Source organism: Astatotilapia calliptera, chromosome 13, assembly GCF_900246225.1.
Source record: "Astatotilapia calliptera chromosome 13, fAstCal1.2, whole genome shotgun sequence".
NCBI lineage: Eukaryota > Metazoa > Chordata > Actinopteri > Cichliformes > Cichlidae > Astatotilapia > Astatotilapia calliptera.
Window position 1 is genome coordinate 8137693 of NC_039314.1, and position 26615 is coordinate 8164307.

Sequence of the window (26615 nt, forward strand, 5' to 3'; positions counted from 1 at the left end):
TCTTAAAGGCCCAATGATGCATGCAGTTCAGGGAGATAGAAGCACTCCACTCTACAAGGCAGACATTTTCATTGGCTGCCTTGCAAATCACCTTGTAGCCACTTAAGTAGGGTACTGACAGAATTACAATGAAGGGAAATGGCAAAGCATTGAAAACCAGCTTATTTTGTAACGATCATATTCCAATATTGTGGTAAAGAATCTTCTCCTTTCATTCAACATGCACCAGCTCTATCTGCCCACGAACCTGATAGTTGCACATGGCTAAGTAAGAGAACGCTGCAAGTGAAATAACCATTTGCATTTGAAACAGAAGGTTCACATTTGTATGAGTGTGACATCTGGATGACAATCCTCAAAGAGGTTAGCTCTCAAAACCTTTGGCTGAAGTTCTTGTCTCTTCCTGTGCTTAACATTAGAAGTCTATGATTATCATAGGCTGATTGAATTTCTAGAGAGGCTAGAAAGAAGAGAAAAAAGGTGAACAGGCATCAACGATTTCCATCTTAAGGGCTAAAATATCCCCAGACAGGGCAAAGCCGGTGGTGTCCAAGGGAGTCTGATACGGGATGTTTTGGTCAGTAAAAGTTTCAACTTGTAGAATGTGTAAAATAAATCGGATCCAGACTATACAAAAACAGTCCTCGATTTAGAAAGATAAAAGCCCAGTGTCCTGAAACAGAGTCTGGGTTCTGCTTCACTTTTAAGCTTCTTCAGCCATGGGAGGAGAAGATGGGCCTACTGATGTTGCTGTTGGTTGTCATGGCTGCCAGTTCCCACCTGACGTTAAAGAAAACAAAAAACAAACAAACAAAAAAGCTTTAGTAATCACCAGCAAACAATTAATTTGATTTTAAAGTGCACCAGTGCAAAACCCAAAGTTATTAGTGCCAAATATGAATAGGCATGATGTTCATGCTGGATTTAATTTTTTGCTTTTAAGCTTCTTTAGCTCACAATTTTATAGTTCAGTTATTAAAATAACTGAAATGGGCAGGTTTGAGCCTTATGCTAAGCTGTCTACAATTTTATATTTGCAGAATCCTTTTATATTTTAAATCAAGTAGTTTATATTTGGACCCCTGACCCCACCTTACCCACGTGAGGGGCTACATCGTGGCCCCCGCTGTAACATGAGCATCAGGAGCAGGAGCTGACAACAGGGTCTAGTGCTGACCTGATGACAGGTCAGAGGTTGAGCTCCAGATTGTTATCACTGGGTCTGGTTTCACACTCACTCCCTATCAAACGGCTTTGTTCGTTTTTTTGTTGTGCACATGTGTGTTTAAGAGGGGAGATTGGCACAGGACCTGGAGATGCCACTGAGGGGCAAAAGGAGTTAACCAAAGTCTTGTGACCCCAACTGAAAACCCTCTAAAAAGGTTAGAAACACAACTGCAAACACCAAAGTGGGGAACATGCAAGGTGGCAGTGACGGTGCAAGAGAAATGAGAGGCTAAGAGGAGTAATTAGTATCAGGTTCCAGGGGGTCCACGTGTAACGAAAATCCCCTTAGTGGAAGTCCTCAATTTTAGACAAACACCTTTCCTAATGATCGCCATTAGCTTGCCCGAATCTATGAATTAAGGTTTTAGGGGAACAGTAATGTACTTTAATTTGCTTTTCTGCAATTTATATATACACATTTTCTGACAGCTAGTCTATTTTAATGCATCTTACCTTTATATGCATTAAACATGGGCTTAAATGCAGCTATTAAAACTTCCCAAACCTGCCATTACAACCTCACAACAAATCAAAGTAGTGCTGTCAAAATTGAGTCTCTTGCTAGTCATGTGTCAAAACAATTTGATATCAGTCAGCAAGACGGGAAAATTATGTGTTATTAATTCAAAATGCTGAGGGGGAAAAAAAAAAAAAGACTTTTTACACACTTGTGTGCCAACTCCTGTGCAGGATATTCAACTAGAAGAACTGCGATAGCATTTCATGCTGTCATGATCTCCATGAGCAGTGTGGTGTAACTATGACGTTCCTATATATCACCAAGTCAAACAGGGTGCACACGGTGGGAGGGGGGAACCAAAAAAAACTTTCAGCAGACGCTACATTTTCTCAAAGGCTCATAAGCTTTATTCATTTAAATTAAACCATTTAGGGTCTTTCATAAGAAACCTTGGAAAGCTCTCTTTCTACACAGTGAGGATTATGGACATTGTCAATCATTTCACCTTGAGTCATCACTAGACTGATAGGTGACTGGGATGCTGGCTGGCTGAACTGGCACAGAAGCTTGTTTCACGGTCAGATTTTTTTTTTTTTTTTTTTAAATAATCAAGCACAACTGTCTAAGCTTCTTTTTTTTTTTAATTAATTAATTTTAAGCAATCCTAAACCATTTCAAAACCTTTCAGGTGGACAAGAAGTAATTTAAGTCAAAGCCAACTTTTCACTTGATTAGTTTATGTTGCTACTTTGTAACCACACCTGAAGTTGTTTAATGACTGTTAATCATCTCAAAGATATAAAGTTTTAGCATTAAGATTTTGTTATATTTAATTTCCAAGGACAAAGTAGTGAAATTACTTTTTGTAGTCCACTTTATTGTTAATTTCAGTTCTTTAAAGGCTGAATAGGTACTCTCTGCACACCATGTACTGCATTTGTATTTTGGCCTTTCCTCTACATCACAGGGAAGGATCTTATACAAGCTGTACATGTGATCACAGACAATGAAGCAACTGAAAGCAGCACTATACAAATGGTTCCTGGCTGTCTGACTTCTGTACTCGAACCTTTATGCATTTAGATCTATAATTATGATTTCTACATGCGAGGACCTAAGCCAAGTCAGACAAAAGCCAGAGTAAAACTTGCCACTAGTTAAATGAAGGATAATGAATCATAATTTGCCTCTTTTGAAAAACAACCTAATTAGAGAGAGACTGAGTAGTGGCTACAATGACTGGCATAATAAAAACAGCACGAACAACAATATGTCAGCTCTATGACAAAACAGTGCTAATGTTTGAGAGGAGGATGCTCATCTGACCTGATATCATGTGGGAGTCCCGACTGCTCCAGACTGTACTGAATGACAGCTATTTTGCATAAAGTCTTCAAATTAGGGCCTGAAAAGAGAGTGCAGTGAGTCATAGGATGATCAGTGGCACTAATCATACTCAAGCTATTAATATCAATTTCAGCTGTGGGAATTCAAAGTTGAGCCAGGCAGCTCAGATCTAAAGAATCTGTAGATGGAAGGGTGCAAAAATAATCAATAGCTGGAAAAAATAAAGAAAATAAAGCAAGTGTTCACGTATGAGAACAAGCAGGACATGATGACGTGAGTGTGGAAGTCACTTCAGTACACAAATCATCTTATTAAAAGCCAGATTTCTAATAATACGTACAAACTCCCTCTCATTTACTATCATCGGCAAAGGCTGTTCCACCATATGTTCAGTGATAAACAGTGTGAAGGCACACGTGACTGGCACGAGGAAGCGTAGGCCACGGGGGTTGTCATTGGGTACTGCCAGTCCCATAAGGTCCCTGTGTAAGCCCACCTACACAAACCCTAACTGTGACCTGACAGCATTACAGGCTACCCCAGTGCAGGCAGGATATTGCCATATTTGGTAGTCCAAGAGACGGAAGTGCCGCATTTGACAGCACCGTGCAGGGCCAAGGCCAAGTATACTAGGTCTGGTCAGAAATAAAGCAGTCATTTCATAATTTATTACAGAGAAGGGGAAAAAAAAACCATCCCAAATCTTATTTTAAAAACAATCATTTGTTTAGCTTGCTTTTCTGACATCTTAACAGAAAAGTCAATATAATTCCCTTTTAAGTTATCTGTGGGCTGCCTGACAAACATTTGCTGTACAATTCACAACAGTTATTGACCAGCATTGGCTTCTGTTTGTACTCAAGTCTGAATTTGAGTTTTTGGCCATATGGCAAAGTTTATGCCAGAAAAGATGTTAACTGCAGCAGCTTCAACTGGCAAAAACCGTAGGGCTCTAATTAATGTTGTACTTAATTAACGCATCACAAATCAATCCGAACAGCTGTCTGGCAGAGATGTCCCTGTACACACGAGAGTGGGTAATGAGAAAAAACCCGGGATTTTATGTCCTTAACTCTTCATCATATCTCGTTCACATATGACAAACCGTATTTTGGTTTAATTAATCTATAATTAGCTGAAATAAATGGATGAATATCAGTTGAACAGGTAAAACAGTCTTAATTACAACATCTGCCTTTTTTTAACTTTTATTTTGTTGAGCTGCTTTGATATGTATAATATAAAAAAAGTCAAAATATATGTTTGTAGGATTTTTGTTTAAGTAAATGAATAAAATTCACAAACCCTTAGCTCAGCAAGTACCGTAATTGTCGGGCTATAAGCCGCTACTTTTTGCACAAGCTTTGAACCCTGCGGCTTTTAGTCAGGTGCGGCTTTTCTATGGATTGTCCATGATTTTTGTCATATCGTAAGACGATTTGTTTTGTTTGTTCCGCTGTTGTACGGCACTACGTTGCCTGGCGGAAGGATCAGGGTTCAAGAGTGGTATGTTAGTCACATGTCCGTCCGCCAGGCAACGTAGTGCCGTACGAAGTAGCGCGAAAAACAAACTTCAAAGTAGCGCTACGCGTTCAGCGGGAGTCGTGGATGATGAGCGGCGATAAACTTGTGAAAAGCAAGTTATGCCCAACTCCACCGGTGGATTCTGACAGCGTGGAAAAGTGTGAAAACATCCACGATCACCAACGGATTTTGAAGGGCTGGACTGCTGCATGATGGAGAGGAGGACACCGCCACGGCCCTTCTTAGGGTGTTCGACTCTGACACTGACAACGAGGATTTCTTTGGTTTTGAAAGTGACAACGAAGGAGAGAAGCGGAGAGTAGATGACGAAGCCATCCTGAGCCTGTTAGTATCCGACACTGGAGAAGAGGACTTTGGTGGTTTTAGAGCGCAGGAAGAAGAGAAAGATGGTGAATGACTGACTTTTCTTCTTGTTAAAGCCGTGTCACTGCACCTGAGCCTAAAAGGTAGGCCGAATCTATTTTCCTGGTGTGCTATAGGTTACTGTTATGTACTACATGTGCAAATATGTACCCATAACTTGTTTTTCAAAAATATTAATAAAAGGGGTGTGTCTCCAAACAGCCATCTCTTTCCTGACAATTCCCTTTGTGCATATTCTCTTACATATGATAAGTCAACATTGAAACACCTGCGGCTTTTAGTCAGGTGCGGCTAATGTATGTACAAAACAGGATTTTCCCCTGATTTTAGCTTGTGCGGCTAATATTCAGGTGCGCTCTGTAGTCCGGGAAATACGGTACTCATAATGGTAAAGACTCTGGAAGCGTCCAGCCAGGCTTGTAAATTTAACTCTTGTAACAGTTAGTGGAGACCACCTACTGTCTTTTTAGCTGCAGAACCTGCACTTTACCAGCCAGTTGCTGCCAACCCCTTTGTTGAGAAGCAGTACAGTGGATTTTGTGAGATAATTCACTATTAAAGCAGCAGGACTGAACTAAAGCAGTAAAATAGATATGACATCTAAACCATGAAGGTGCAGGTTCAGATTATAACACAGTTCATCGATTCTGGTGACTCCTTTGAGATCATCTTAATGTTTTCTTTATGTCATTGAGTCAAAAATTGCTTGGGGGGTGCATTATCTGCAACAACACAGAATTCTAAGAGAGATACCAATAAAGACAAGAGTACTTACTGAAGTCTAAGATATACAGGTCTGAATGATCCATGAGGTTAAATTCATCTCCCATTCCTTGCTCTGGACAGGGGCTGTAAAGAGAAAAGTAATAGGGTTAGAGCGATTCTATAAACTTCCTGTTTTCATGAGCACAGTTCACACAGCTTACAAAGACCGTAAGCATTACTCAACTACTTAATGCGACACACACCATAGAATTCCAGCATTGGACTCTGTTATTTATCTTATTACATGAATCAGTTGGGACCATAATCAGGGAGCCACAGACTATCCTAAATAAGAGCTCTCACACAGCTCTCCTTATCATGCGTTGCATGATTTAGGTCCACAGGAAGTGGAGCAGTCTTGTAAGACAGACTGGCCAATGCTGATAGTCTCCCAGACCTGAGCAGCCATAGATATCACTGCACATCTGTTTCCTGCCACAGTTAAGCACATACACCTGTGACACCTGGTGCACCACAGCTGAACAAGCCCAAACTATATACCTGTTAAACCATTCTTTTAATTACCTTTTCTAGGTAATGTAGCCTGTCAGTTCAGATTTATTCGCACATATAGCAAGGTAGTACATATAGCTTTCCAAATGCACGCTGCACACGACTGCTTTATATTCATAATGTAACAATAAAACTCATCTAGAAGATAAAACTACACTTTACATTTAAATTCACCAAGCCGTTTGCGTTCTATGGAACCATTAAGGAGAAAGTGTAAAATGCAGAAGCCAAGTTTTAAGAGTAAAATCAAGATGCTTTTTGGACCAGCTAGCGATTGGCATGTGTCCAACCAACCCAGACATTACCACAGGAAGAAAAAAATAAATAAAATTGTTGGCAACAGATTTGTTGCAGTTTTTTTGCATTTACGATTTTCATCACTCTCTTCGTCTTTCATTCTTGCCCTGAACCATCCTCTTGCTGATCTCAATGCACCGTCTCGCCACCACCCATCAATCTCTCTCACCCTTTCCTGCTGTCTTCTCCATCGCATCTTCCTTTCGCTCCGTGTTCAGGATGTTGTAAGGGTTTTACGTTGCTAATCTTCCCTAAACAAACACGGCGGTGGCTTAAAGCAGCCACGAGAGATGCAGAGCACGAGCTCCGTCGTCCCAGGGGGCCAGCTGGGGAAGTCATTACGCCCCTTGCCCCCCAGGAGGTGACCCACCCGGGCTTAAAGTGGGAGCCTTTATCAGAATACTCACCCAAGCTCTAACATTACTGTGGTGATTGAAAGGGTACATTTCAATAGTGGTGAGAAACACTCTCTTTAATGTATGACACACATGTGAGTTACCTGAAACTTTAAAACTGCCACCGGAATTAAATTAGCACAAACATCCCTCATGTGATAATTAGTATTGATGATTAATTTTAACCAAACAAATGGCTTTGATATGACTCATTAAATCAGTCTTACAGCCGTTTGTTTGTTTCCCCCCAAACATCCTAAAAACAAAACAAAAAAAACAAAACAAAAAAACACCATGCTGTTGGGTGGCATTGCCGTATTCAGTGAACAGTTTCCTGTTTTTTTTAAGTGCATCATTCTCAAGTTAAGCCAGCTAACAGCATTTGTTTAACGTAAGAAACAGTATGATATAGAAATATTCAGTGAATTGGGAGTTTTAGATACCACATGTGTGGAATGGACAAATATCAGCAACCTGGCTACACAACAGAAGTAATGAAAAGCAACATCTCTATCTAAAGAGCACCCCGCAGTAGCTGTGAACTACTGTGTAAACCCGTAGGGAGGGCATCGGCCTTGGATGCTGACGCGTGAAAGAGTACAGATAAGGCAATGTTTTAACACGAGCAACCACAGAGATGAAGATTGCATCCACTGGGATATGGCTTCTTTGGATGGTCGTGGATAATGCAAGTCAGGGTGTGAAATTCAGCAGAAAATTAGGGAATGGTAATACTTTATGGGTCACAACAAAGAGAAAGGGCTGAAGCAGACTATGGAGGCAGCGGCAATAATGGCTGTCTGACACACTATTCGGAAACGGGAAAGTCACAGTGTGTGACTTTATGTGGCATCCTGGTGTTTGATGGGCCACTTTGTTACTTGATCAGCAAAGTATCACCATGTGTGAAAGTGCTCCTCCCCCTACAGCATAGTGGTTCCCAGTCTGAATGAGGCCTGAGTGATGCCGCCCCCCCACTAAAACAACACTGAGTGCTATTTCAAACAACACTCAATGAGGGCGTCTAATCACCTAATTGCCGGTCCTCTCTAGCAAGGCACTACCTGCTCCACTTCATTATCTTACACACCAAGGTTTCAAAAGTGTAGAACAAAGAGTTGAGCTACAGTTCTAAAACTAATGAAGAGACACCAAAGAGCCGAGGACTATTTCAAAGTGTCGAAGAAGTTAATTGCCCACAATTTTTGCAACTTACTTTCAGAACCAACACTGAAAACGAAGTGGCAAAGAAAAGATTTGGATCTGATAGAAATTCTATTAATGACACCTCTGCTATCTCAAAACAAATAGAGTCAACAATATACCTGGAACCTGACCTGTCGTAAGCATGTTTTAAGTGGCTTCATTGGGCATATCCTCATTCTTGGGAATGATATGATCTGCATCCCTTTCCTTTCTCCACTTCCTATTGAACTTTGGTCCATCAGAACCATCTAATTCACAGGAACTCATCATCCACTACAACTTCCTGTAGAGGACTTTATCAGGAGAGCCAGACTTGCACATTATTGCTGAAACACCTTGACTGAAAACACATGAAAGCAGCGAGAACAGTTTGTGATGCGCTTTCAACATTTTAAAATTACTTCTGATATGATGGGCAACCCAGGTCCTCACTGGTGGGTTATATTTGTTTTAAAAAAAAAAAGCTTTAACTGTTACTGTCATTCAGACAACAGTACAAGCTAAAAATTATTAAAATTCAATACATTAAGAGTATAGGCAATGCTTGGTCATGTCTATTAACCTTACCCAAGGTAAAAAGCAAAAGCATTTAAAATGTAATGAAACAATCTATATAGACATTATCCAATAGGAATTTAAAGGATTGTTAAGATTCCAGCAAGAGTTTGTAATGGTCTTGGTTATCACTGCTCAATAGATTTCTATTCAATGCTTTTGGCTTAATCTCTGCTGTCTCAACTCGTCTTACCCAGCTATCTGTGCCCCCTCCTGGGCAGTGGCTGGACAGTGGATTAAGACAGAGCTGCCCAGACCTATACCCCATGCAGAGGGTGAGATACAACCTGTAGCTGGCTCCCAGTGAGACAAATAACTGACTTTAGATTAGAAAGAAGAGATGCCAACCCCTAATGAAGCATGCAACTCAAATTTCAGTCTCTCTAGATAAAATATAATTGCACTTAGTGATAATACTTAAAGGCACTGCAAAGTCAGAGTGGTTAGTAATTTGGTCCCTTGGTCCCAGGACAGGTTCTTATCAACCTAGCAAAATTAGGGTGATTTAAAAAAAAAAAAAAAAAAAAAAAAAAAAAAAAAAAAGCATTTCTCACAGCTCTCAACATAACTGGTTCTCAAAGGGTTTGTCAAATGTTTAACTGCCAGATTCATTTTGGAAAAATAGGTTATTTGGTTGATTTTGATACACTGCCATTTACATACTAATAAACACAGTTCTCATAGATCATTATAACATGTATTAGCTCACTGGTTAACTTTCCATCAGTGCACTGCTTGAGCAATTAGTTCTTATAGTACTGCTATAAGAGTACTCCATTTTCCAGAAATATCAATTTTAACGTAAAGCAGCACTGTTTAAAACACGACTTGCTGATTAAAACATCAGACATTATCCTGTTACACAAGTTGACTGGTGGGCTTTTCTTGTAATTTACTACTTAAACAGCTTCAGCACAAACTCCAGACAATGTAAGAAGGATCACAGTCCAGAGTTGTCTTTTCCCCTCACATGTAGCACATGGCAGACCTGCCCGAGTAGTGTGTGCAGGAGGCAAGTAACACTTGTCGAGTGAATTCCCTGGCCTCCTCCCAGCACCACTCTCACATGAGTGTAAATCCGTGTTGTCAAACAGACATTGTACTAGGCTGCAGAGACTTACACAGAGCATTTAAATTTCAGATGCAGACATACGTGCAAGCTCATCTTCTAATGTCTAAATTTAAGGTATGTTGTGCATGCGTGAAATCTGCTAGTCTTACGTTATTCTACTAATCCAAAAAGCACAGAGGTGTTTTAGTTGTAATGACAGCACTAACTCAAAAATACTACTATTTAGAAATGTCTACTGACATGGACAACAGCATCACAATGCATCATCTGTGTAAGGCTGTTTATTTGAGCTGCTGTGCAACACTCAACCCCTACGACACCATAATGTATACAGACCGTTAGCAGGTTAAGGAGGGTTAAGATGCAGATGAAATACTATCATGAGCTTGTCTTTGAAGAGTAAATCACAGTGTAGCTGAGCTCCCCCAAGGTCTTGTCCTGCCACGCGCGGTATGCCCCATATCCTGATGGGGTCACCTTCGCTGTTTGACAGGTTTTGTCTCAGGAATACTAAACACACACAGACAAATAATAAAGGAAAACTCTGCAGGGTACCCTTTGACACCAAAGGCCAAAAGACAACATGTGTGGTATCAAAATCTGTTGTGCTGACAGGCGTGCATCTATAGAGTCGATTTCCACTCTGGCAGATCTAAGATATTGAGTTGGCATTGTAGCAAGCCTAATGAAGCTAAAAATATTAAAGTTTCAAGCAGAGTTTTTTAGTTTTGGTACAATACCCGGCAAGAGAGGACTATCATTTCTCAGACCCATGCTGTGTTGAGTCTAACATTTAGACAGGCAGGTTCCAGGGTGATAACAAGTCACGTTTTAACCAGATGTCTATTGTAACAGCTGCCACTTCAGCTATTGATAAAGGCGCAATTCAGCCGTGTCCGAGATATAGAGGCACCAGGCTTCTGACCTTCCTGGACTACTAAACAAAAACCCCTGGACTTCTCTGGCTCAGCAAATTGCAGTTTTATAATGAGCTGTTAAATTCCACACAGATTAAATATCCCAGTGAGATTTTGGTAGCTTAAACTAGAGGTTTGGAGCTGGAATGTTTTGGCTACCAGCAAGATTACCTGCTATGTGGTCTCCCGCTTGCTAATTACGTAAAGCAGCAATTCACTCTCAGTGGAGATCAGACGACTCCGATCTGTTTGAGTTTTAGAATCAAGTAATTCAAACCCAGAGTCTTATATTTAGAGCTTTCAACCCACTCATCCAGTGCAATGACTCGACAGAAGCCAGAAATATTAAAAATGTTTGTTTTTTTCCATCCTAATGTTAGAAATGGCGTCAGCATGCTTTCCATCTTTACTAAATGTACTAAGTGACTCTGCATATTTCCAAAATGGAACAAATGTGTTAAGGTTGGCACAGCAGAGTGTGTGTACCACGCTGACGTAAGCCCAACAAGAGCTGTGACTCACTAAGTCATGTGAAGACATCCAGACAAATGCAAACACCACCAGAAAAGGCACTAAGTGTCCAAATACATAAGTCAGTAGAATATCTAAGCACTGACATTCAGATGCAAATAAGTAAATTAATGGGAAAATTAGATTTTGAAGGCCTTAAAATATCCCAGGTTGCTCAATATCACCCAATTGTGGAGACACGACCAGCAGTTTCAAGACAGGAGTTGCATGATTCTCCTTAATCAACAAAAAAGTTCATTTAATGAAGGAGTTATTTTTGAAGAAAAACATACACCTCACTTTCATCTTATTAGATATCATCTTGACACTGGTATTATTTTTTTTTATTAACTATTTGAGTTGCACTCACACTATATTTATCATCATGTATTTGATTTGTAAATGTAAATACAGATTATAAGTAGGTTTCTGTAATCTCTGAAATATGTAAGAGTCAGATGTATTACCTGCTCTTACTTATGCACAGTAATATCATCCTAGGTGTATGAAAACTATACCTGCTTTTGAAAAAACTAATTATCAGCAGTATACACAAAAAGGTGCTGAAGGACTAAAAAAGGCGCAAAGGACAACAAGGATCAAGCAATTACAAAAAGCCTTCAATCACAGATTAACATTTAAACACACAGATAATTTAAGTCTGTCATCATTCAAAGATGAATGAATGCCGTCATGGTAAAAATACATTCCCTAAAAGCATTGTTGGAATGAATGCACATCAGGTCCAAGTAGTTCAGAGGCCTGTGCCAGATTTCCCTTCATAGATTCCGAGCTGTCTGTTCCCAGCATGCCAAGCTGTCATGTCCTTGTTCACTTCCTGCCCCTCATAGGATGCCCTGTTCCCAGGCTTGAAATGCTTCCTGATTTAGCTCAACCTGGGTTTGTCGTAAGAAATTAAACACACAGTGAGAAGAGAGCCAACAATGACAACATGAGCACTGTGTGGCTCTGCCTTCATACGCAACTCAACTTGAGCTGCGCTTCATTCCTCGGGGAACAAAAAAAAAGAAAAGAAAAAAAAGAAAAGAAAAGAAAAAAGCAAGAAATAAAAAAGAAAACAAAATTTACAGGGTTTAACTATTCATTGCTTGTATGCATAGGTGAAGGTCGGTACAGGTGGAGTTGGTCATGCACGGGTCGTCCTTCGTGGGGCAGTGAGCAGAACTCAGTAAATGAGTGTAGCAGAGGCACTGGGGGTATATCAAATTGCACTCTGTGAGAAAGAATGCTCCCTAAGGTCATAAATCAGAGATGGGGCAGACTTTCGCACCTTTCTGCAGCTCAGCAGTCCTGTTTACACCGACGCAAGTGGTACTCAACACATTGCCACTAATGCCCAGCCCGTCTTTCACACACAGTCTGCTCATTTACCTTCAAAGTGAAAGCATGTATGAAAATAGAGGTATCTTCCACTTAAAAAGGATTATCTGAATCCAAATTTAACAGCACCAAATTAGAGTAAACCAGGCTTGTTGACTTCAAATCTTACTTACACTTGGAATTTCTAAGCTAACAGCAGTGTGTCTCATTCAGCTGTTCCTACATTTTATTTTACGAATGCATTTTAGCATATTGCAAGACGACTGAAGCACAACCCTTTGGAAAGCAGAGCAGTCATGCTTGAACTAATGGTTTAACAGTCCTTCACTAAAGTGATAAATTATTCTGAACAAATTCCTGCAGGTAAAATAAACTGGGAATAAATATCAGAGGGGTTCTGTTTAAGATCAGTCTGAAAGGACAACCAACTCAGGAAAACAACATTTGGACTATAAATTTCAACACAATTTCCTCAGAAGATCTACTGAAATGAGGAGCCCCACAACAAACACAAGCAAGGTGTCCAGCAAATAATTCATGGCAGCCTGTGCAAGCATTCGTCAACTGCATTGAGACAGACACTAATAACTTTCTAGCCCTGTTAACAGCCCTCATGTTGTTAGGCCGTGCAAAAATAAACACAAGAGGTGCTGGTTTTAAAGGGACTGTTCAAACGTAATTAGTTAATGAAACTGGATCAGGCTAGTCTTTATCAATGCAAGTCAAGACAAAGCCTAAACACTGTTCAAATCTTAAAATTACAACTTTATTAGTCAAAAGACGAAAAAGAATTTAGGTCTGCTTGGATGGTGTTTGTGTGCAAATGCTTATGGGAGTTCCTGCGTGTAAGAAGCTTAAGTGTGCTCTAAAATAACAAAAACAAAATAATGAGCAATGCTGGCCAAGAGAACCTGTGTGGCCAACTTACTTGGAGCCTGTGAGGATCATGCTCCAATTTTTACAGTAACAGAAAACCCCTCTCCAGACTTTGAACACAGCAACTACCAAGCACATAATAGACAAAGCAGTTTTTCTCTAAAGATAGATTCATGAATATGTTAACCTCTGTGCCCTTGGGCTTTTAAACAGGATGTCAGAGATATTATGTAGTGTTTGATTTCTTCCTCTGCACCCTTCATCAGCTCAGTGACACTCCCTTTTCCAGCCCTATCTGCTCAGAACAGGAAATCATGACTCCATTCTGGACTAATCCCAGTGAGTACCTAAACAAAGGATAACCTTCAAAAATTAAGACTCCTCCCGAGCTTGTCATTTTCATTATAAGCTTCTCAGTACTACATGAATATCTAATGATTACAAATTTAGAGAGACAACTCTTCTGTATTATGCTTTTGCATATTATTTGAAATGTGTGTCACACGTACGCGTTTTGGGGTGTGATGCACAGCACAATGTGGTAGCAAGTGAAGCTTTACAAAACACATCCAGCAACAGTCAGTGGCTCAAAAACTACAGGGCACGTAGACGTAGAGGGTCTGAAAGTAGCCTTATCCACAGCCTTGTGATCCTACCATCAGGTTATCCCAGTGGAGTTCTCCTGATAACAGGGTCTTGCTGATAACAGTACCCCAGGACATGGACTACCCTGAACGATGCTGTAAGCTACCTCATTACTCCAGCGGCTACTGGCCTATCACAAGAACGTCACCACCTCAGCGGCACCTAACCAGCTACGAAGCCCCTGGTTATCACTACTGTAGACAGCAATCTACAGGATCCAGACTGTGTTTGGCATATTGAAAAGAGAAGACTGTCGTCTGTCCTGAAATGGTCAGATGCACAAAAAGTTGCCACCCCCTCCACCCACCTAAAGACAATCACTGAAAAAACTGAGTGCAAAAAGCCCATATTTAGTGTTTTTTATGAGAGCTGTGAAGGCAAGGACACAAAAGAACACTTAAGCAGTCATCTTTAGTGCAATGAGGAGCCATTGTGATTTTTCCTGAAAGAACAACTGAAATTTGAGCGACTGAAGTCCATCCATGCTTAATTTCATGTCCTTTGGTGCATTTTCTGAAATGAACCTGAGAAGTAGAGGTAAGACATGTATTTTTTTTTTTTTTTTTAGACTCTAATTGCCTGGAAACCTTCACCAGCGCAGATGGTGTACACATCATTATTAAGGACTTCTCAGGTGCTAGGCTACCGGACCAGATTTTTGTCTTTTTGTGAACTCAGAGTTTATCAGGTGAACCCAGGTAAACTGATTATGGTTTTTTTTTTGGGGGGGGGGGGATTTTTTGTAAATGTTCAAAATCTTAACATCGATACAAAGTTTCCATCATATTGACTCTGACATCCATGTGTCTATTACATTGTGTCATTACATGAACGTCTGGGCAAACTTTGATAACATGCATTTCTTTCTGAATTAGGGAATGAGTTAATGAGTACAGCACACACAAAATGTTTGGCAGAGATGTAAATATACAAATGATTGACAAATGATGACAATTTAATTGAAAAATAAATAAATATTTGAAGTTCAAATCTAGGTCAAGTACTAATATTTTGTGCCTCACCTGGTTCCTCCAAAGAGGATGATTCGATCTCCAACCATACAACAGCACTGACGCCTCCGAGGGCATGGGCCTTTCCCTTTAGGTTCAACTTTCTTCCATGTGAAGTTTTCTAGTGTGTACACACAAGGCAAAAATAATTTTGATTATATTAAAAGTTATATTTTATATAAAAAGGATAAAAAGAATGGGCATAGATACAATGAGAGATTTCTTTGGAAATGTATCTGCAGCACAATAAATCTAAACTACAACAGGGTTACGTCATACCAGCTAAACTAGAAGAGTTTCTCACTATGCCTGCTGTTTATTCAGCTTCCTAAAAATATTAAACCGCAAGGCTCTAAGATAAAGGAATATTTATAAAGAAATAAAAATAAAAAGAGACAGGGGGGGTTAACCTTCAACACAAAATCTTACATTTCAAAAATAGAAACAAGTCCTCTATGAAGTGCATGCAACGTAAGCGACGATGTTGAAGCTCACTCACTTGTTCCATATAAGGATGAACTGTCTCAGACCCAAACAGCATCACTGCATCTCTATAGCAACAGGCCATTCAGACCCTTAGATAATTATGACTAAAATTAAAGTGCTGCCACCTAGCGAACTGCAGAGCACATTTAGATGGCAACTGAAGAAATCAGCTTTAAATAGCACAGGCACATAAGATCATATCCACTACAAAAAAAGACCAAATTCTCAAATAAACTAGAGAAGAGTTTAGAAAACAGCTATGGCTGTCCTTGTCCAAATTCCCTGCCAATGTTTACCAACACATCGCTACATTAATGATCTACTTTTAATATGATTCAACACCATGTGCAACTGCTGTCACAATGGTTTTCTCTAGTTACAACTAGAAATGGCAGTTGGGAGACAATTAAACATAAATTAATTAAAATAATGGACTTTTAGCTAGTGCCTGGTATTACCTTTGTCATTTATTTCCTGACACAAAGATAGTATCAGATAATATAGTGCTATCTAACACCATTTAGGACACAACGAGTTTACCACAGGTGTGTTGCTTCATCAGTGACTATGTTTAGCATGTAACAAGAGCCTGAGGCTTTCTTCCAGAAAACCTCCTAAACCAATTTGAAATGCAATCAGGTAACATTCATCAGCAACTGAATGGGCTGTCATTCCAGCATCTGTGTTGCAAAACATGAAACACAGAAAGCAACTTTGTGGTGAAAAAGGAAGCAGCCAATCACCATTACGCAAATGTCAATTATGCAGCGGAGGAGGACCGGTTATTTATGCATGAAGAAATGAGAAAAGTAGGTCAACACAAGCTAGTCCTGCACTTCTTGTATTGAGGTAAATAGTCAGGGTGGAATTTAAAGAACTCTTTAAAAAATAAAGCTACCAGGAATTAAACCCTCTAGTAGCAGTGCTCTACAGCAACAGGACAGGTTTTCCAAATCTAAATGATGTAAATATAGACTTACCTGGATTGAATTTCCAAAGGTCGTTGAAGTGTCGTTCCATATGAGAATTGTATCCTCCAAATATGTACAGCTCTCCATTGTAGGAAACTTCAAAAATAAATAAAAAGTCCAGATTAATGATATTTGAAGTATACTATAAGGAACCACTTGACCCAGATAAAGTACCTTGATTTGTTTAATCGAATAACGTTGGCAGATTATATTTGACAACACTGTTCTCACAACACTAATCCAACACATAGATGCATATAAAAGATTAGCACCTAGCCTGTAAATATATTGGAACAAACAGAACTCAAATTAAAAGAATTTAATCAGATACTGGTCTAATAACACAGTCGATTTTATGCGTGTATTTTGTGCCTTACAGGCTGAATGACTTCTGCGTCCCTCTGGTAGTGGCTGTGTTGAAGGGGTGGTCAGCCAGCAGTTAGTCTTTGTGTCAAATACTCTGATCTTGTTGCAGTAGACCTCATTGTTGGAGTGGAAGGGACCAAGACGATCTGCTCTTCCTCCAAACACGAACATTTTTGTCCCAATGATGGTAGCCGAGTGGAAGTCTCTCCAGCGTGCTGGAGTTCCCTGCAGAGCAAAGACAACACACGATGTTACTGTTAAACTCTTCCACACTCAAAGTTTTAGTGAAGAGAGAGCAGAGCAGTCTACTCAGACACTGAAGTTATAGCTATTGAGAACATTTTTGGTAAAACTTAATTTACTGTCTTTATTAAATCTAAAATTTCATCAAGTTATGTTGATCATAAGCCTTGGTATGGAATTCGTCTTCCTAAAATATTCCAGATCTTATTCCCTGGGATAAGAAAAAAATCCTAATATTCAAAACTAAACCATTACATGTCAGAAACAATTCTTACGTTCAATATAAGGGACAGTGTTGAAGCTCATTCGTTCCATATAAATGATCAACCATCTCAGGCATTTCGCCCAGGAAAAAAAAAACAGTAATTTCAGGTAAACACTGCCATCTAGTGGATCAGTTTTCCAACTACAAAACCACAGTGAATCCCAAACCTCCCCCAGGCACCACCATCCCTTTTCAAAGGGATAGTGGTGTCCAGTCAGCCCAGTCATTGGGATAGTGTAAACAATTTAACTGGAGCAAGACACAGAATCATAATCAAGATATATGAACTTTACCAGAAATATGACTGAAACAGGACCTGCTCTCACATACTGCAACCAACTCTAACAGAGGCAAACCTCGACTCACTTTACATGTCACTGCCCTGTAGTCATGCCAAAGTCTTTCACAAGCCTTCCTTTCAGGAATGTGCTGCCAATGTCTAACCATGAACTTTATGCAGACAGGGGGGCTTTGTAAATCGTTAACATGGTTGAAAGAATACCAGAACCAATACTGAAAAGTGAGTTTTACACATGCAAATGTAAAAATACAAACGCTAAATGATCCCAAAGTTCAAAGGGGGAAAAAAGCAAGTGAGTAACAGCACAGAAGTTTTCATTTTCCTAAAGAGGAATGCAATCCTAAGTATTATTCAGTCACATGCACCGCTAAATCTCCTTACTGACAACATGGCTGTAACTAAAACTGAATGGATTGACTTAATCCACAGTAACTCCGTCATATGATGACTAAAATATACTTTACAAGCGTTTAATCACATGAGCATGTTGACTGCATAAACAAAAATAGTATTTGCTAAAAGGAGACTGTATATAATCCAGTGTGAGGCTTTTTGAACTTTCCTAGCAGGAAGCTGCTTTGAAATTCCATACTGCGCTGCTTTTATAACATGCCAATACACCAACAGATAACTTATGTTGCTGATGTTCAGCTGTGTCATCTTTGTTTTTTATGAGAGGGTTTCCTGTTTGTTTGTTAGGAGAATTATTTTGAATGCTCAATACAGAAAAACTGTCAAGGAATAACCAGCAACGGTTGAAAAGCAACAGCTAGCGACTTTTAACTCACTCTGGCATTAATTAGTGCCCAAACCATGGTAGTGGTATCCAGTTTGTGGATGTCATTGGAGAAACAGTCAGCCTAAAATAAATAAATAAAAAAAGATTCATTTTTAATGTTCACAGAGAAAGTTTGTGTAAGCAAAAATAAATCAAAAATCAAACTCACCAGCTGCTCATATCCTCCAAATATATACATTGCCTTTCCCAGGACACAGGCAGAGTGGCCGTCCCTCGCCCCTGGAACAGTCCCTGAAGTCCTGGGTGTGTACCATCTGTGAGTATCTGTGAAGCAGTCGCAGTTGTTCAATATTGAGATCAGAGCACTTGCGTTACATGCAATGGAAAACTATCACACGCATGCAGGTGCTACAGCTTTCTTAATATAAAACAGTTCCTCTACTTTTTGTTGTCACAATTTTAACTTCAAACAGGTTCATCTCAAAGGAAATACACCCTGAAACTCTCAGCAGCACGAGTTAGACGAGGGTCTACTTACTGACATCAAAAGCATAGAGCACATTGCAGGCCCCCTCTGTGTCGTTACGCCCGCCCCAGAGGTAGATAGTATCATCCAGCAGCACAGCTGTGTGGCCATAACGCATATATGGCACTTCACGGGCACATTCAAGTCCTGTAATCCTCACTGGAGGCAGCTTCATCCAGCGCAATGACACTAAAAAACACAAAAAGTAAACATTTTCCTTTATTAAAAAAATAAAATATAAAAACTTAATGAAAGAACTTTTTTTTTTTAAATTCAATTAAAAACAAACACACACAAAAACAATGCTGCCTGACAAATTTTACTTGATACTTACTGCGTTACAAAGGAAGTTCTACAAATTCAGTTATTCGCATATTTTTTTTTTTTTTAAATGGATATTAGGTTGGTAGTCAGTAATTTATTTTATTATCTTTCTTGCTCTGAGAGCTAAAAAATGTAAAATTTGTTAACGTGCCTACAACTCTCTCACAGTGAGTTTTCAGTACAGTTCACATCACTTTAATAATAAAAAGTACCATCAAGAAAAGAAAAAAAATTTGAATCAGTCTTTGCAGTAAATGGGCCAATGGGGGAAGGAGGACAAAGCAAGATGGCAGGAAACTGTAGTTAAAGAGGTCCCATTTCCATTACACTCAAAGCATTAGTTCCACAGATCTTTTCATGATACACCAATAGCAGGTAGGCTCTATCTACTTTGGGAAGTCGTAAAACCCTAAAGCAGGTGGCTGACCACACAATGGGGAAAAACCATGCAAAATGAGTTAAGGGTGTTTCTCTTAACCCATTTAAAGAAAACAGCTGTGCTTGTCTGATAGCAACTGAAAAACAACAACTGGAAAAAAAAAATTGTTGCAAACCGCTACGAAAAGCTGGGGTTTAACTGCCAACCTGAGTGAGTTTTCAGTAAAGTTGTGCACATTCAACAAATTACAACAGTTTAACCTTTCTCAATACACTTGGGGGGGGGGGGGGGGGGGGGGGGGGGGGGGGGGAAAGAAGTGCTGTCCTGCCTGTCAAATAGATTTTTTTCCCCACCCATTTAAGATACAAAAAAAAGTGAATGAATCAATTTTACATAAACACCAATATAGTCTTTTTCCAGAATATCCTTTAATTTATATATTTTTTTAACTTAAACACTTTTACAAATGAAACAATTGATCTCCACACACACACACACACACTTACCACATACCTGTGTTGAAGACGTGCACATCAATCTGACGAAGTGTCTCATAGTCCTCCCCGGAGCAGTAGCCTCCAAAGGAGTACACCTTGTGACCCACTGCCACAGCAGCATGGTTGACTCTCCGTGGCCCTCCTTCTAGGTGCACAGTCCAGCGCAACATTCCCCACTTCTGTGACTGTGAGCGCTTAGACCATCACTCTGATGCTCCCATCAAACCAAGGCCATTAAAACCTGTGACCACAACAAGGGTAGTAGCAGCACTCTGCTAAAGAGAACAACAGGGTAAGTTGTGAGGGGGCAATCAAGGACAACAAAGGGTAACTGTTGTTCCCTTGGGCTAACGTCAGCTCTGCTGTTGCTGACAGGTACAAGCCTCTGTATCTATGCTTGCAGGGTATTTTAAGAGGTGATTAGACCTACACTTACCACGCCTTTCTATTCACTCTTCACTTTGTACCCACCCACTGCACTACAATGAGTTTAAAGTCAGAGTAAACATGTGCCTCCTTTAGGCAGTACTATAGGAACACAAAACACTGCCACACTACTCAAGGAGATTGCTCAATCTATACACAGTATTGAAATCCTGCCAATTTAATATTTGTGAGTGTTTCTATTGTTTTTTTCTTAAAAACAAATACAACCATAATTTGCCTATTTTATCCATAATGATTGACAAAACTGAAATACACCTGCAGCTCTTAGCTCAATGGGAAATTAAACATTTCCAAAGCGACATTTTCAGCTCTGAACAGTGAAATTAAGTGACATAAAACACTACTTGTTAAACACAAGTAACTCTGCCTCTCCCCTTGCTTATTCTGTCCCTGTGACACACTTTACCACTGACCTCCAACCTTTGTTTACCGTTAAAAATAAAAAACCCCTAGAGCACCATTTAACATAGACCTATTTTAAGCCCTCATATCTATGAGGAGCAACAGAAGCACAAATCTAGTCACCAGGCATGTGAACCTTAACTGGAGCCAATATTTTCGATGATTGCACTATGTGCACTATGGGTAAATTGACACCCCAACATGCAAATACAGTTAAACCGTTTAACCTTTCCCAGGTTATTCAAAGTTAGCAGTATAAATGCACACAGTTTCCTTTATACATACTTAATACTCATCTCGAATAATTTGCTATACAATTAGACAACATGAACATTTTTGCAAGAGCCGAGCTGAGTAGAAAGCACCTTCTATCCCCCTGTCCTATTGAACAGTGCACTGTTGACATCAGATGACTAACAACGGTGCTTCAAAGTGCACAGCGGCTATCAAGTAAATAAGACTCGTTTGTAAATGGGTGCATACTTCTGCACAGATCTCGACTGACTGAAGCACAAACTGTTGACAGATGAAGCTAATCTAAAGCTGGTGACATTGAGCTGTAACAGTTATAACCAGTGGACGCCTCACACACTAGCTAGCTTTGCTCTTTAGCTAACGTTAACAGGCATAACAACAACCTTTTGTGGCGCACTGGCTAGCCGCCGCGGTCGCTTATCTCTCAACATCATCACCACAGTAACGAATATGGTGCTACTGCAAACAGCTGTTTGACAGCCAAGGTGCTAGGCTTTGAGGGGCTAGGCTAAAGCTAAACAGTCGAAGCTAACTATTTAGCTGTTAGCAAGCTAACGTAAACTCTAAACAAACGACAGACAACTTGTAACACAAAGACATTCACTCCCAGCTTTGGCAAAGTTACGAGTTAGTCAAGTGAAACAGAATAACATTCATATATGTTCAATTTTTCTACCTTCGAGCCGGTTGTGGTTGACAGGCAGCCAGGCAGGGCTATCCCCCGAGAGCCTCTACCAAGCGTGATGGAATGAGAAATTACCGCGAGCACCCCCTGTCGGCTGTTTTATACTTGGGGAAAACACGCACGTGAGTCTTTCTGCTTTAAAAACAGATGGATTTACTAACTGCCGTGCTAAGTGCAAAATAGGTCAGCGGCTGCATTTTTCGACACCGTTTTTGCATAGCACAGAGAGAAGTTAGAGTTGAGTGTCTTGCTGTAACTGTGATGTTATGCAGAATGGCCGGATTAACCTGTTAGGTGACCCAGAAGCTTAACGTTTTTGTCATCCACGTGGTGTGATCACATAATAATGTGACCAGTTACTATAACAATGCAAATTTTTAACATGTAAATGAAAATATGCCAAGATTGCAATCACAATGTCATCCAAGAAAGCTGATTTTTCTTTTTTAGGGTTCATTGCAGTCACTGCTTAAAGGCTCTCTCATCAAGATTAACTATCTGTTGGATATCTGTTTGACACACTCCATTCAAAAATTTACATGAATGCGGAAATATAAAATATATTCAGCAAATGCAGTCTTCCTATTTGAACAGTAAAACATTTACTGGATTTTTTTCATGTGTATCCATCTACTATACCCGTTAACAGCAATGGATATGTGTATTGTCTAATAACTCACTGTTTGTCTTTTTCAGTCTGATGGTCCAACAATCAAATCTTGGCCATTCTCCCAGTGCAACAGAGGGAGGCCGGAGGAATAATTTAAACAAGAAACAGAAAAACAGAAGAGCAAAACTCAACCTGCTATTGGCAAGTTCGCTGTCAGAAGTGATAAAACTTCCTTTAAAGTCATACTTACATTTGAACATACTAATAACAAAACAATCAAGACTTTCTTGACACTATGTTTTGCAGCTTGTATTACTGTGTCCAAACAAGTTTGATTTTTGGTTCAAAAACATCTTCATATCTCTCTTTATCAAGAAGTACTTTCCTAATATGCTAAACAACCCTCAGTTCTTTACATTTTACTTCCAAGAAGCCTCAAGGGATGAACCATTGCAGTTTGCTACATATAACTTAATTTAAGAAACAAACGCAGTGTGTCCTTAAAAATTTGAGGGAATTGAAAATGGTAGACAAAAGAAGAGCCAGACCGAAAGCTCTTCTACAGTGTGTCCTTTGTCCTGTCTTCTGCTCCAACTGGTTGTGGCAGATAGCTGCCCATCCCTGAACCACATGACTCTGCTGAAGGTTTCTTCCTGTTAAAAGGGGGTTTTTCTTCCCACTGTCACCAAGTGCTTGCTCATAGGGGATCTTATGAGGTCTTACAGATTGCTGTTGTGATTCAATTATTATATAAATAAAACTGAACTGAAATGAATAGGTTCACTAGCCACACCCAGGCCTGATTAGCAATCGTTAAATAGAACCTGTCTGACAAAGTTAATCACAACAAGCACCGCATCATGCCACAAATATGTAAGTGCTATTTTAAAAAAAAGGACGCCAGGAATGGGTCAAATACTTTTTCACAGCCCGGCATGCTTATACATATTTCAATAAATACTGCATCTAGTTCCCCTTTTCCTAGCAATATATAAAGAAATGAGGTGTGTTAAGACCTTTCTAAAGTACTGTAAATTTATGTCACAGACTGTTTTTAACTTTTAAGCAAGTATCTGTCCTTTCATAAAAAGGCTTCTAGAAATCCTTGTAATTGAACAATTTACAAATTCTGAATGATTTTTGTTTAAATGCTCTTAGCTCATAATTTAGGTGTCATAAATACAAATGATGTGGAATTGCTGTTTTAAACAAATATAACACTGCAACTGAAAATGAACTAGCAAGGTGATGAAACGCCATTGTGTTTGATACTGTTGTATTTATGTGACATGCACAGTAGCGTGACTAGAGCAGTAGATGGCACTGTTGAATTGCAAGGTTAACAGATACCCATCACACAGCCTCCTGCCCAAAAGACTGTGAATCCCTGTCATACCCTAGTGTACCGTTCCTACCCCAGTATTTGGTCATATATTGTGACCAGCTTATTCATTGGGTCTGGTTGAGAAGCTCTTGGGCAGCAAATTTAATCTGATAATAATAATTTGATACTGTTTGTGTGACAGCCATTCATAAGGCCTGGCAGAGCATGAGCATTTTGTATGGAGCATCCCAGGAAATCTCAGTGTTACACTGTCAGCATAGTAGTCACATATAAACAATGGCTGAAACCCAGCTTGCCTGGCACTAAACCAGTGTACTTAACCACAAAATAAGGCTAACAACCTCAGCTTATCCCAATATAATAATGTGGTCAAATCGGTGAGTTCTTGCATATCTATTTATGTTTGATATAGAGAAAAGCCCTTCATGTTGCAGCTTGCAAGCACTGCATCCAAGTCAATGCTGTCGATAAATAAGAATGTGCTCCTGGGCAGCTTGCCTGGGTTAGAGAACAAAATAGCTTTCATCTGAGGTTCATATGGGCATGGCTGACTTAATTCCTACTGTAACTGAGGGCCAGGTGATGGGGCCGGGGGTAAATGTGAGCAATTAACTTGCTATTTTGGTATGTTCAGCCTATCATATATACTAGCGAATTTTACTGAAACCCACAAAACGGCCTGTTTCACACGTCTACACTGTGACTATGACACACTATGCAATTTTATTATCCTGCCTAAATGTTCAAAGGTATAGAATTACAGGGGTGGGTTAAGTGTGATCAGCTTGGTTTCAAATGTTCAGACTGATATGAAAGGAGTCTCATAAAAGGATTATGGCACTGAGGATCCATATTACAGCTGCTACGGATCTGACCGCATCACTGCCCAGGTCCGAGTCCACTCTGGAGGGGCTCTTACTGATTCACTGTGTGTAGGCATTCCAGCACCGCGCCAGCTGCACGTCGCGCACAATGGTGAGATTGTGCCTGCGGCTGTCCAAAGACAGCTGGTCATGGCTGCCCTTTGGAGCCCTGATAGGTGATTAGAGAGATATCTGAAACTTTGTTGCTGCTGTAATTTTGTCAGCTGACATTAAAGCATATTTCATACTGTTTTTTTCCCCTTTATCTTGACCTGTTACATGCAACTGAAAACTTTAAAATGAAATCTGACAGTCTGATCTGGTGATCCTGAAAGCTGTCTACTCGGCAGTTCTTTATTATGCTCTGACTGACATTACACATTTACAGCTAGATGATGTTATGGTCTGGAAGCAGCCCCAGGAATTTCAACTTGGCTGTTTTTTGAAATGATGACATGTCTGCAGCACATGTAAGGTAACTGTTTTATTTTTCTACTTCTACAGTCAACCTTCATACTGTATATTGTGGAAAACAATACGCCTGTATACTACGGAGGAATACTATTAGTTTTTGTGTGTGTTCTAGACGTAGTCTGTTTTTTTTTTAAGTGAACAGAGAGCCCACCCTAGTGAAAGTGTTTCTTGCAGCTACACCCAGTCTGCCGTGCCTAAAAAAAAGAAGAAAAAATCCCAGCCTGCCATCCCACCTGTCAGCGTTTGCACAGATTGCGTCACCCATCTGCCCTGCTGAGCCATTCTTTGACACATTTGCTTAGTGGCGTCCTTTACAAACTTTATAGCCAGCACATGTGTGTGTGCATGTCTGCTTTGACATAGGGAACAGAAGTTGCCCAACTGCAGCATAGCTCCGCAAATCAACAACAACTGCTAAAACCCAACTGTTGTTCGCTATTCTCGGGCAGGCCCGGTGATGGAAGAGCTTTGCAATGCTTTTTGTGGCCGAGAAAAATACAGCTTTTGCGTAGAAGCAGCTCATTCGGTTAACCTTTTTCTTTACCATGGGGTATAAAACTTCTAAGTGTGCTGTTATTATGAACAGTAAAACCAGCTCCATGCAAAATAAACCAATTTATATAAAAGGAAAGGGGGAAGAAGGTTTTTTTAAATATAATGTTGACCTGAAAAACAAACACTAATTTAATATACTTTTGTAACATTACTCCTTTCTGCCTCACTTTTGTGTTAAATTAGTGCATGGGTCTTGCCAGAAAATGTTAATATGTTTTACATTATTACGGACCTGCTCCTGATCTTCTTTCATAGTTTCCACTACGTGTTTTCGCTGCATGGGTCTAAGTTAAGGAACATTCTTACAGTCATAGTGTTGTTTGAGCATTGTCCCAAAATGTCCAATCCTATGCATCCGCAAGCTATCAGTGCTTTGCTACAGAGTGCAGGCAGGATCTCCGGATGTTTAACGTACGGATTTGACTTCCGCCGTAGCTCGATTAGGTAAGCAGTATTGAGCAGTCCAGAATGATGTCATAGAGCATGATCTAACTCTGTGGCCAGATGACTGAATCATACATTTTCCTTTAATTTCAGGGTTATTAAATGAACAGAGCTCCTCTCTGTGAGTCTCTAAAGAAGACGATTGGTATGCGCCTTAGGTAATTTTCTCGCTTATGGTTCATTTGAATTGCTCTGAATTAAGAGAAAAATTAGTACTTTGTAGCAGCATTTATTAGTTAGGCTGTGTTTCCAATTACCAATTAAGTAACAAGCTGTATTTTATAAGGAAAGTCATGTGGCGGTGCAGGGAGGCGGGTTATTGGACAAAGCTTAAAATCCTAAACAGATGAGTGATTTAATAGCGTATTATCATTTCCACACTGGTCATAAAAAA

The 26615-nt window shown here is 39.8% G+C and overlaps 1 protein-coding gene across 4 annotated transcripts; it reads right to left on the reverse strand.

The window, feature by feature from the left end:
- Positions 1–144: 144 nt before the first annotated feature.
- On the reverse strand, positions 145–21983 carry klhdc3 (kelch domain containing 3). Of its 4 annotated transcripts, none has more exons than XM_026190088.1 (11): positions 21922–21983; positions 20158–20413; positions 18954–19130; positions 18624–18739; positions 18465–18536; positions 16879–17092; positions 16511–16597; positions 15057–15165; positions 5718–5791; positions 3014–3092; positions 145–780 (listed from the first exon to the last, which is right to left on the reverse strand). In XM_026190088.1, the coding sequence occupies exons 2-11, from the start codon at positions 20309–20311 to the stop codon at positions 714–716; spliced, it is 1149 nt and encodes a 382-aa protein (XP_026045873.1). In that variant the 5' UTR covers positions 20312–20413; positions 21922–21983; the 3' UTR covers positions 145–713. The 4 variants fall into 4 exon arrangements, with proteins under 4 accessions (XP_026045873.1, XP_026045871.1, XP_026045874.1 ...); XM_026190086.1 differs by having other exon boundaries at positions 20158–20416; positions 21922–21982; XM_026190089.1 differs by having other exon boundaries at positions 20151–20416; positions 21922–21982.
- Positions 21984–26615: the final 4632 nt, after the last annotated feature.

Excerpts from the sequence above, each read along its gene's own strand:
- klhdc3 (XM_026190088.1), bottom strand. The coding sequence starts at position 20,311 with ATGTTGCGCTGGACTGTGCACCTAGAAGGAGGGCCACGGAGAGTCAAC. Across the intron at positions 19,131-20,157 it reads TGTGCACGTCTTCAACACAG|TGTCATTGCGCTGGATGAAG; the intron begins GTATGTGGTAAG and ends TGTGTTTTTTAG. Across the intron at positions 3,093-5,717 it reads CCTGTATATCTTAGACTTCA|GCCCTAATTTGAAGACTTTA; the intron begins GTAAGTACTCTT and ends CTCTCTTTTCAG.